General features: G+C 40.7%; 1 protein-coding gene across 5 annotated transcripts in view; it reads left to right on the top strand.

Annotated features, from left to right (window-relative positions):
- PTPRM (protein tyrosine phosphatase receptor type M) overlaps window positions 1-12,700 on the top strand; it is a gene marked incomplete at its 5' end in the record, with an annotated part of 766,253 nt that overhangs the window by 482,580 nt on the left and 270,973 nt on the right. For all 5 annotated transcript variants that reach the window (XM_079718129.1, XM_079718128.1, XM_079718127.1 and 2 more), the window contains 2 exons: window positions 10,624-10,897; window positions 11,910-11,946. In XM_079718129.1, coding sequence (XP_079574255.1) covers window positions 10,624-10,897; window positions 11,910-11,946 — 311 coding nt within the window. The remainder of the gene's footprint in view (window positions 1-10,623; window positions 10,898-11,909; window positions 11,947-12,700) is intronic.

Here is a 12,700-nt window from a genome sequence, read left to right as displayed (position 1 = left end):
ACCTAATTAAGTGTGCAATAAATGTTTATTGAATTGAACGTCATCTTTTTCTTGTGAGAAGTAATTATCACTGAAAACTTTATAGATAAGAAGCCAAAGGTCTCAAACCTCCTTTTAACTCGTTGGATGTATAAGGAAGAAGAAGTGTTTAAAATTTATATTCTCATCTCTAAATAAAAGTTAAATACCATGACCCTTCCATAGAGTGCAGAGCATAAAAAAATACCCTACCCTTACCCTTGGATCAATCTTATTTTTTTTAATAAGAAGAGAAATTCAGAAGGACTACTTCAAATAAGCCATTGGTACAAGTTCAGATTTCATCAGGAACGTCACTAGAATCTTGCACGCCTATACTGACCCCTTTGAAACTTCTGCTTCTCACCTCATGAACTGTGAGGTGATGGATGGTACCTGGACTTGTCATGGTGGCCCCTCTGTAGTGTATACAGATGTTGAATTATAATGCTACATACCTGAAAGGTATATTAGAATTATATTTTTTTTAAAAAACTGGGAACCATGGAGAATTGTTACAAAGAATTCTCTGAAAACAACTATCATCAAAATCAAATTAAAATGTAATGAAAGCTTAAAATTAATTAGTAATTAATTAAAAGAAAAGAACAATTGCATGGACCAGAAGCCTTGGGTTTGCATCTGGGCTGTGTTGTTTACACTACTGTGTGACCTTGGGCATCCTGTGAACTCTGAGTCTTTCTTTAGTTCTGAAATTGGGTCTAACACATGATCTGTCCGTTTCACAGCATCATCATGAGGATTAATACAGGCGAAAGTTCTTTGTAAACTGAAGGGCTAAGAAAGCGTAAAACTGTAATATCAGGATTCGCTTAACAAAACACACTGACTAGATTGATGTTCAGTTTTCATTCCCTTTATTCCTTGCTTTTGGTAATATGCTTAAAATTTCTAATCACTACTGCCCTTTTAACTTTTTATGCCAGTATACCAAGGCTACTACTACTACTACTGAAGTAGACTATTACTTCAGTAGTATCGGTGGGGACTTCCCTGGTGGCGCAGTGGTTAAGAATCTGCCTACTAATGCAGGGGACACGGGTTTGATCCCTGGTCCGGGAAGATCCCACATGCCGCGGAGCAACTAAGCCCATGCGCCACAACTGCTGAAGCCTGAGCGCTTAGAGCCCACGCTCCGCAGCAAGAGAAGCCACCACGATGAGAAGCCCACACACCGTAACGAAGAGTAGCCCCCGCTCGCCACAACTAGAGAAAAGCCCGCATGCAGCAACAAAGACCCAACGCAGCCATAAATAAATAAAAACAAATAAATTTATATTAAAAAAAATAGTATCTGTATTCTAAAGGAAACCCATACTTTGACAGTAACTTTATGGTCGTTGTAAGAAATATGTGCAGTCATTCCGTAAAATCATCAGTTTTAGAAGACCTCCTGTTCCAATCCAAACCCCACAGAGGTGAGAAAGCACTGCTGGTTGGAGTAGTTACAAACAAGGGCTCTTTCCTGGGAACGAAGGTGCACAGGTGTTCAGAAGCATCAAATATGCAGCCAACCAGCATGGAGTTTGGTGACCCTGGGTTTAAATCCTAGTGCTTGTTTGCCCTGTAATCTCGGGCAAGTGATACTTTTCTGTCTCATTTTCTTCCTCAATTAGTTGTGAGTGATAATATCTACCTCAAAGGGCAGCTAGGAGGTGAATGACAGTAAGCAAAGCAGTCAGGACAGCATCTAACACAGACGTTATCAGCTCAGTATAGGAAAGCTTTCCTTATTTATTGTTGACTCTGTTCTGGTCTGTAAAGATGGCAGTACCTTGTAGATAACTTCGTAGCCTCTTTTCTTGTGCCTGTGTCATAGGAAAGTTTCTAAGTCCCAGTATAATACTTCTGAACCTCAGTTATGATCTGACGGGAATAATAATTATGATAATAAAAAAATGAAGAATTGTTGTTACTTGGATTGCGTAGCTATAATGTGGCAGTCCCATGCTTGATCCTTTATGAAATGATTTCTAATCATCCAGAGCAGAGTTCCTGGTCAAATGCCAGCACTCTGTGTACAGATATAGGAACTGAGGTCTGGGGGGATTAACAGTAAGCCATGCTCTCCCTGTGCCACAGTGCATGGCCTGCAAGGCCCCTCCCAGGAGCCATCCCCACCACAGACATCGTCCCTGCAGGATCTCTGGAACCAATGTGGTTACACCTTCCTTTGCAGACATGGGCTTTTCTGAAAATTAATATCCTTTCTTTATTGTCTCTTCCAGTGTTAAGAAAATATATAATGCCTTTGTTTTTAGATTATGATCCTTGCAATCTTTGGGGTTTATCTCTAATAGTTCATTCTTAGAAGTTAGAAGCAGGGATTTTGGTTTTGGTTTTCTTCATTATTTCTTCATTTTTGTTTTTAAACTAAGACTTCCTTTTTATTTTTTTGGTCAAGCCTAACTCCATCAAAATCTGCTCAATGTTTACTAGCGAAATTTTGAGTACTTGAAGGACTTGGGTTAAACAGCTTTGTTTTAGTGTATTGGATTGTTTTAATCAAATTCATCAGTCTTTTTTTCTTGATATGTACATTCTTTTTCATATTACCATGTTTAATAGTCTCTGGAGAATAAAGAAAGAAAATACCAGTTCTTTTGAAATGCTTATTAGTAGTTTTTTTTTTAATTGTTCCCTCTTCTTTATTGAAGAATTGTAAACTGCAAGACCATCTTAAACCTTTGGGGCTAAAGGTTCTTTTGTCACAGTTCTGGAACCTTTTGAAAAGGTTCTATCCATTGCTAAAATTGTTTAAGGAAAGGAGCTCTAAATACCTGACTTCCAACCTAAAATTTTTCCTTTTTTCATTGGTACACATAGTCACAAAAACTAAAATGTCATTTAACAGTAAAACTTCAGTTTTATATTACTATATTGGCTCGGTTTTTTTATGAGTTATTGTAGCTGAATTGCTACAGAGTGTGTTCACAAAAGGTACTAAATCCCTTATTACCACTGCCACCACCCTTCCCCCACCTGATTTTAGGTGACTTTTATTGTATTAAAAAATAATACTCTGCATTCCTTTACTGCCAGGAAACAAAGATCATTTTTATTAAAGTTGCTTTTAGGATGACAGTGTCAGTCATCTCTTTGAAAATTCATTTTGGAAACTAAGTTTGTTCTTCCAGAACCCTTGAAAAGAAGCCTGAAAAATTGCAGGGGAAGATAATAATAATAGAGTAGATGTATTTGAGCAGTTATACTGTGAAATTTAATTTAACTTTCCCTCAAACTCCATTTCAAACTTGCTTTTGTGCATGAAAATATACTGTCTCGCTTTCCTTCCCTCATGTCTCAGATTTTCTTTTTCGTCAACATAATCCCCTCCGAAGGATTTTGTGTAGGAGATCAGAGCTCCAGTCTGATGCTCCGGGACCTGCAGGGCAGGTGCACAGGCCTTGCTCAGGGCCTTCTCTGCAGAAGGCCCGGCCAGGAGCCACTGGCCTGGGAAGGGTGCAAGGGGCTCCCACTGCCAAGTTCTACCACCACTGCCCCCAAAACAACCAACACATCTGTAATATTTTGACTTCACCTTAATGATTAAAATGGAGAGCAAAGGAAATACTAAAATTGAGAGATGATGGCTCTTGTAACCTGCAGCGTGATTAGAGAAGGCAGAAAAAGGAGTTCCACGTTTGCCTGGCAGGCACCTGTGGGGAGGTGGAGGGGAGCAGAGACCGAGGCTCTGCGTGTTTGCAGGCTGCTCTCCCTGCCCTCCCCCAGAGAGCAATCTACCTGGTTCTTATTCCTCACCTTGGGCATCACAGCGGGATGGGAGTCAGCAACCAGCCCTGGTTGTCATGCCCTGCAGCGTCCTTCTGCCAGGAGCTGGGCAGTATGGAAACTGTGAGGAAAACCCTGCCACTCCTGGGATTCCTCTCCAGGAAGCTCGGGCACTCTCGGGACAGGCCTGCTGGGACCCTGGCAGGCATCTGAGCCAGAGCCCGGCCATTACCCTCAGTGTTTGGTCCTACTGATGAAGAATCCTCACGCCTCTTGGGAGTCTGATGAGAGACTTGTTGAGACTTGGGTGGGTCTTTGTTGGCACAGGTGGTCGTAGTGAATGGAGATTGCATTGGGAATCCAAAGACATGAGCTTTTTGTTTGTAGTCATTGCTTTATCTCTAACTTGGGGGGAAACTTGATGGCTGTAGGCAGCACAGGACAGTCTTCAGGCGTCACCGGCAGTAGGAGCGTTTGGGCACTAGGTCCAGGCCAGATGTCCTCGGGGAAGCTGATGCCCCAAGAGATTTTTTTTTTCAATAGATCTTTTTTGGAGTATAATTGCTTCACAATACCATGTTAGTTTCTGTTGTACACCAAAGTGAATCAGCCATATGCATACACATGTCCCCATATCCACTCCCTCTTCAGCCTCCCTCCCACCCTCCCTATCCCACCCCTCTAGGTCATCGCAAAGCACCGAGCCGATCTCCCCGTGCTATGCTGCTGCTTCCCACTAGCTATCTGTTTTACATTCGGTAGTGTGTATATGTCGATGCTACTCTCACTCCGCCCCAGCTTCCCCCTCCACGCCCCTGTGTCCTCAAGTCCACTGTAGACACTGACACTCCCCCTCTGTACCCTCTTTCACTCTGTACAAACCTCTGTCAGCATCTTGTCCCAGTTCTTCGTTGGAGGGACCTGTTTCTAACACCCCGAGAACAGGGACAGTGCAGACTTCATTCCTCTTTTTCTTCTTCCCTTGCGCCTGGCACAAGGCTTGATATGTGATAAAAATCGTAGAAAATAAGGAAATATGAATAAAATAGTTTTCTTCTCACTTGTTGATGTCACAACTTGCCTGATCTTGTACCAGGGATTGTAAAATATCAGAGCTGGAAAGGACCTTAGTGGTCAGGGGATGATTTGGTGGCAGTGCTGGACCCAGTCACCTGGGCATGGGGATCCCAGTTCACTGTGCTCTCAGCGGCACCCCCTTCGGGATGGTGGCATTTGTATTCTGGCTCACCTGGCCTGCACTACTGCTACTTTTAGAGCCTGAAAGATTCTGACTTGAGTATAATAATGAAGATATTTAGTATGGCTTTGATAGTATTTGATTTTTCTAGTTTTATTCAAATCCCTAGAGCTATTTAAGAAAAACAAGCTTTAAAAATAGTAGCAGACCTTGAGGTATAATTTTTATAGTCATGCATTTGTTATGAAATTGTGATGATTAAATTATGACAAACGTAACTGAAATGAAATGTGTAAAGGAAAACGTCTTCACTTGTTAAAAGGAGGAGAAATCACTCTTAAAGATGTTCCATCTTGGACTAATTTACTTGAAATTTGGTGCCTGTCGTGAAGATGAATAACATGTGGCCTTTTACACAGCTTCTCGGCCCGAGTCTAATGTTCTAGTTGTCCTTTTATTATCCCAAACCTCCATAACTAAAGGATTTTTCCTTCCTGCCCTTTGTTCACAATATGGAGCTGTAATTGAGTTCATATTTCTCGCCCAGCCTTTCAGCTATAATTAATATTTTATTATATCAGATTTTGTCACTAACTAGCAGAGCAGCAGGGTGTGGGAGCATGTGCTCAGGCGTGCTTCCACACACACACACACACATGTGCACACACATGCAGAACAGAAGTAACTTAGGGATGCCAGGCGAGCTCCTGATGATCAATTATGGCCGAGAGAGCATCAATTTTATTTGTGGTACCCTGAAAATATGCCACAGCAATAGATGGCCAATCCTATATAGAAGAGAGCAGGACAAAGAGAAATTAAAGTGGGCAACATAGAATATTCGACCCCACGGATCAGTTTATGCTGAGCAGTGTGTTGCCCAGGGTCCATTGTTTGTGGAAAACTAGTGATCAGACCTCATTTGTGAGTCAATGAGCAGGACGGGCGTGGTCAGCTGCTCTCAGCACCAGTGTTTTGTGGATCCTAGTCATGATGACAAACACACTGAACTTATTGAACTGACCTTTTTTTCCCCTCATTTTAAACTGGTGACAATACTTTTAAAATGTAGTTCAGTTGTACCAGGTCATTTGGATCTTCAGGGTGTCATTTCAGTAAATGCTGACAGGTTTAGGGAAAGGATGTGACTGAAAAAGAACAGAAAGAAAATACATTCTGTGTTATTGCATAAATAAACCTGAATTACACATTTATTTTACCTGCCTTGAATATAATTTATACTTTCATTTTCCCTCACCCCCCCCACAAAGAGTTAATCTTCAAGAAGATATTAATACTATATCTTTTTTTCTAGAGAGAGAACAGGTGGTTTTTACCAAAAATTGCAGATCAAGCTGAAAGTCACTAATAGTGCCATGAAATGAAAAATATTCTAAGTCCTTGAAATGATGAGAAATGACAACTTTAAAGGACTGGCAAAAGCAGCAATGAAACGGATCAGTACTTTTCTCCTCCTCACCCCCCCCCCATCCTGCTATCTGGTTGGATTATCCTCCAGTATTTTATGCTGATAAGAAACAGAATAAGTGGATAGAAAAATGGATTTATGACTAAGGGCTTAATCTGGAAATGAATTAGGACACACATCTTGAAGTCAATTTCAAATCTGCAGCAGGCTTCCCCTAACATCTTCAAAGTTAGAAAAGACCAAAACCATTCTGTCACATTTGAACTTTCAAGTTTAACAAACTACATGAAAGATGTTCAGATGTTCTTTTCTAGGTTATACTTCATGGGCTAGTCTATATAAATGCAGATTTCTTATTCTCCTTCTGAAAGCCTTAGAGTTTTGTTGTAGAAAAGCCTAGCATCAATTAAACTTTAAATTTCATTCTGTAAGGAAGTTCGGATACAGTGATGCCACATTTTTGGCAGATTCATCTTCACGATGGATTGTGCCCTCACATTGCAAATGCCGTAGGAAAGTTTTATGTGATTTTAAATTCCATAATAGTGGTGGAGGAAGGCTAGGAATGGTGAGACTTTGATAAACAAAGAGGCCGTGAGTAACACATTAAAAGGATAAAAGAATTTTAATCCAGCTCACTAAACTAGAAACTTCTGTTTGGTTTTCCATCTGTGAGAATTTGCTTTTTTCAATCATCCTTTTAGGAAAAACATTCAAACAGTGAGATTTTCAGATCTACTTTTGAGATGACACTTGTGGTTGGAAAGATCTTGTGAAAATCGTCAGTGGGATGATGTTATTTCTACAAATGAAAAACGCATCAGTCACCAAGTTCTGTCCAGGTGCCGTTGACCTGGATGCCAGTAATGTGTTCATTTCCATCCAGGAGGCAGCAATGTGTGGCCACTGGGCAGCAGAACGGATTCAGCCATTTTTCATTAGCACTTGGACTTTGATAAAGGGAAATAGAAAAGAGCTGCTTGACCTTTCAGTGCTTAAATTATTAAAGAGCAAATAGATTTGAGGTCTGGATGCTTGCAAATCTAATTTGTCTTGTGGAGCAAGGATGAAAAGACATTTTGGGTTTGAAATTGCTCTAGTCAACTTAGTTCTTCCTTTAATATATCTGAAGATGAGTAGATGGTTGCTATTTAAAAAGTAATATGTCTGGAGTAGAGTGCATGACATAACATACCAACTGGCTGAAATGGAGGCCCACTAAATAATCATTTAATTCTTGAATTTTCATCTGATCCTTATCAACTTGCTACTTGGAAAAATTAATTTTTTTCATCCATATTCACTTAGATGGCATTTAAATTACAAAACAAAATTGTCTTTCTCTAGGGAGTGTCAAATATCATATTGTTCAAGTTAAATCAGGCCAGTGCCTGGCACATACTAGGGGCTCAGAAAGTATGCGTTGACTTAATAAATGAGGAAAGCTGGGGAAAGATGGATGGAAAGTGAGGATGGAGATGAGGGGAGAGAGGAAACAGAGTTGCAGCTTCCGATTCTCTCCATTTCTCCTTATTTGCAGGTTGTACAGGATAAACTTGCAATCTAACCTTCATTATCTTATCGCAAAGCCTTTTTCTTGGTAATTCCCTTCTCTCTTACCTCTTGGGTATTCAGAAAATGAATACAAAAGAAACTTAGTATTAAATTTTAGTAAAGCGAAGCATATTAGTGAATATCAGTATATTTCCTCCCTCCTACTACATATAAGATATATAAAGTAAAAATTACTTCTGGATTACGTTACGCTTTCAAAAATATGTACCTCGTGGCCCACTTCATTCTGTCTCATGAGATACAGAAGTGACTAACTGTATTGTCGGATGGTCAGGAGACCACATCTACTATTTAATTAACTATGCCCCAGATAGAATGGGCACCTCACCACTGAACCTCAGTTTTCTCATCAGTAAAACCAGAAAATAAAACCTACATGTGCAAGGCTCCTGGCCTAGCACTTCCTGTATGGAATAACTTCTGCAAAGTTTTTTCTTCGCATAGATATTCATATTTCTACTTTGTCTAGTATACTAGGCTCCCCGGAAGTTGTTTTTAAAGTGGAATTTTGAAAATCATGTCCTATAGCAAGTAAATTGGAAAAGCTTGCAGATAGAAGAAAGCCAGTGTTAAAAATTACTTAATGGAGAATCTCTTTGCAAAGCAATTAATTATTCTTTGATTTATCCATCTTGTGAGAGAGAGTAGTTCTTGTATGCTGAATAAAAATTCTGAATAAAAGAAATGTAAAATGTACCTTGGAGACCCATCTAATTCTCTCATTTCATAGGAAAAAAATAAGAACCAACGATGTTAATTTAAACCCCCAGTTTTAGCAGAATTAGGAGTAGAGTCTGGGGGATGCACACGCCAGTGTCTGCTACCCTGACAGAAGGCGTTGCAGGAGAACAGTCACACTTTCTTAATGATGTTTGCACTTCTCTAACAGGAGCCTTGAGAGTTACACGTTGTCCCTCTGTTACATTCTGTGGGTTGCATGCAATCTTCAAGGTTAGCCAAGGCCATACTTGGTGGGAGAAATGTCAAAGAACTTGCAGATATAGTGGAATCACCACATCTGACTGTAGATGTAAGAGGTCAGGGAGAAGCGGGAGTGAAATCAAAGCCCCCTGTCTCTGCCTGTGTTCCTTGTTCCCCCCACCCCCAAAGGAAGGTCCTTCCTAAATTCTTCTTCCATGTTGGATACACCCTGCAGTGAGAACTCTGCAAGATTTGGTGGAGCATCTTACAGGACCAATAGGAAGTCTTGATGTTAGGAAGGAAGAGTCATATTTCTTTTCTTTTCTTTAAGTTTACATCCCTGCTCAGAAGTCCCTTTATCATTATTTACACTGTAAACCCGCTGGACTCCCTGCCTACTGAGCAATCATTCTGATGTACAACCATCAGTTTTTGTTTGGACAGAATTACAAACTGAACGGCAGCTGCGTTGCATGACTGAAATAGAATGTGCTCAGTGGTTGTACTTCCAGAAACAGGAGATTCACTGGGTGCAGATTCAGAGTTCACACGGACAGGAGCACAGAGAGGGACCTCTCCGGGCCGACCCCAGCGCGTGGCGTTGATAGGCACCTCCCTTCTATTCTGTTTCCCCGGCTTTAATGAGTGGCTGTGCTGAGCAGCCCCAGGGTTACAGCGTTGCTCGGGGAGTCATGGTGCTTTTCTGACAAAGTAAGAAAAAGATATATATCCTTGTCAGAAGGACTTGCAATCTAGTCTGGATTCAGTTTTTGAAAGCTGCTGTCAAGGTTTGTTTTTTCTCAGTATTAGAAACTTTTTTTCCCCCAACCAAACTGCACAACAGTTCACCATTCTAGTAAATGTATGTAGCTCAATAAAGAAGTCCATCCCTTCAAGGTTTCTCCTATTCTCCTAAGGTTAATTCGAAATTCACAGATATTGGAGGGGGTGGGGAGGGAAAGGTGAGTAGGGACCAGGAGATCCACTCCTTGGTGGGGACATCTGTCTCACAGGCATCTTCTGAGGATACTCATTCCCATCTTATCTTTATATAGAATTCAAGTAGCCCTGTTCATGATTTACTCTTAGAAACCACTTGTAACTCCAGGGTGTTGGCTTTTGAAATTCCAGTGCCTTTTCTCTGCTTTTCTGATGTTCTCACTTTCCGCTGACCGAATATGGTGAAAGGCAAAGGAATAGAAGAAAATATGGCAAGTTACACCTTGGTTAACCCGAATCATCCCACATTGTATCTTGTGACGTGATAAAACTTCGCACATGATCATACAGATGTCACCGAAGAAAATATTACGTTGCCTTTTTTAATAAACTTATGGTTAATATTGATTGGTTCATTGACTAGGTAAACTGAGTTCATTTTCTACAAATTCATCTTCAGTTACATGTAAGAAGAACGTTACCTTGGTGTCCTGCTCACATAAACAGCAGAGATTGTTATATAAAAACGTTTTAACTATGGTAAATTTTCTTTCCCTCAAGAAGTTGTCTTATTTGGGGGTGAGAGAGTTCTGTGCAAAAGCATTAAGCACTTTCCCTCTCTTTCATGGAGCAAGTGTTGAATCCGTGTCCATTAGGCACTAAGCACTTATTATTGGCTCTCTCCAGTGTGTTCTTTATTTGGGGTGTTCTGTGGGTCTCCACAGTTGAAGACCATGGGGATCAACTCTGTTACCTGAAACTATCACTGATAATACTCTCTTTTTTCTAGTGTCTACCAAATAGTTGTCGAGGAAGAGCGTCCTCGAAGAGCTAAAAAGACAACAGAAATCTTAAAATGCTACCCGGTGCCCATCCACTTCCAGAATGCTTCTCTACTGAACTCCCAGTACTACTTCGCTGCTGAATTCCCAGCCAACAGCCTCCAATCGGCTCAGCCTTTTACTATTGGTGATAATAAGACGTACAGTGGATACTGGAACACCCCTCTCCTTCCCCATAAAAGCTACAGAATTTATTTCCAAGCTGCTAGCAGAGCCAACGGGGTAAGTTTTATAAATGGCTGTTTACTTAGGCCATTCAGTGCTATCAGTGCGAACACAGTCAGATCACATAAGGTAGCCGTAAGAAGGAAAGTCATGCTTTTGTGTGCTTTTACTTGGAATAAATGTGTTTTATTCTCTCTTTTTAAAATTATTTTCACCTGGAGAAATTCATGGGGAGAAATGGATATATTCATATTTGTTTGGGTAGGAAGAATATATTGTCAACATGATGGTTTTTATTTTCAGTTTTTACTTGTTACCAAAAGTTGGCTAGTAATTCTGCTTAGCCTACTATTTTACAGGGAAATAGTACAGCTCTAACACGTACATTCAGCTCATTTACAATTTTGTGAGATTCACAGCATCTGTCTTTTCAGCATATTCTGTCCCATTTCTTTGGTTGCACAAGAGTTTATGCTTCCTATAGCTGGGACTAAATTAGTTATCTTTCTTTTTTTTCTAAGAGAAAACAGCTTTGGAAAGATGAGATAGAAACAAAATAAAAACTATCAAGTTGTTTTTGAATTTTTTTCCCTTTCCTGTTCAGACCAACCCAGAGCTCTGATGAGATAGGAAAGTCTCCTTAGAAGGAAGGGCAAATTTTCCAGATACGACATTGGTTTCCTCCTTCACAGCGTGGGTCTCGGTACCATCATTGCCCTTGGCCAGTGAGAAGGGGGGGAAATCAGGGGCACAGGTTTTGCCCACGAGTGTCTGCACAGGGAGCCAGTGAGGGTCCGGAGGAGGAAGCCAGGGGGGCCACCTGGCAGAGGCGTTCTGTGTTAACTCCAGGCTCGCCACCTGTTCCCAGGGTGCCCACCAGCACCACCGCCAGCACTGGAGCCGGAAAATGTATCAGAGTGCAGTCCAAGTGCTAATCACCGTGTGGTTAATGCCACGCTTGGAACAATGAGAACCTCCCTTATCCGTATTTAAAGAGAACTGCAGAGATTTTATTTGTTTCACATAAAACATGAATAGTGATTTTTTTTCCCCTCTTTATTTAACACAGGAAACCAAAATAGACTGTGTTCAAGTGGCCACAAAAGGTAGGTTGAAATTGTGTGAAGCTCTGCTGGCTTCTGTCCTTTACGAGTTTAGATGGTGTTTCAGAACTTCTTGAAATGTTCATGTCATTGAAATCAGTGTGGGGGGGATGTGTGCTCCCAGGTGTGTGCTAGGATTGTAGGCCAGTTAAATTTGACAGTGTTTCACACAGGTATTTTTTTTTAATGAGAAGTCACATTGCTGTGTTTCAAAGCAGTTTTCAATGGTTATCTTTTTAAAACTTCTATTAAAATAGAATTAATTTTTATATGATCTCGTTTATACTGTGGTACAAACCACAGTACCCTACATAGTAATACTGTGTCTAATGAACGTTCAGATGCACAATAGTAAAATACCTCCTGCTGTTTTAAAGCAATTATCTAGTTATAATAGAGCTGTAGAGTCTGCGTGGGCTTTTTTCACTGGGGATGTGTGTGTGTCTCTTTGAACCCAGGAACCAGGTGATGTTATTGTGGACCTTCTGTTTCCCAGGCCTGGTTACAATCCTGAGAAAATGTGATGGAGGATGAAAGGTAGATTAGGATGAACCAGCGTAAGCTCACCACACAGGGCCTCCTAAAGAAGAGAGTGCAGCTGTGTGTGTGTGTGTGTGTGTGTACACATACTGTAACACATCTCGTCAACCTCACAGTGTGCTTTTACCATCCCACGTGGAAGTATTTGAGAAAATGCCACGAGAAACATCCGATGCTGCAGGAAAACGAGGCAGTATACGTTAACACTTGTAGTTAA

The sequence above is a fragment of the Hyperoodon ampullatus genome (assembly GCF_949752795.1).
Source record: "Hyperoodon ampullatus genome assembly, chromosome: 13".
NCBI lineage: Eukaryota > Metazoa > Chordata > Mammalia > Artiodactyla > Ziphiidae > Hyperoodon > Hyperoodon ampullatus.
This window is presented reverse-complemented; position numbering and strand designations above follow the sequence as displayed.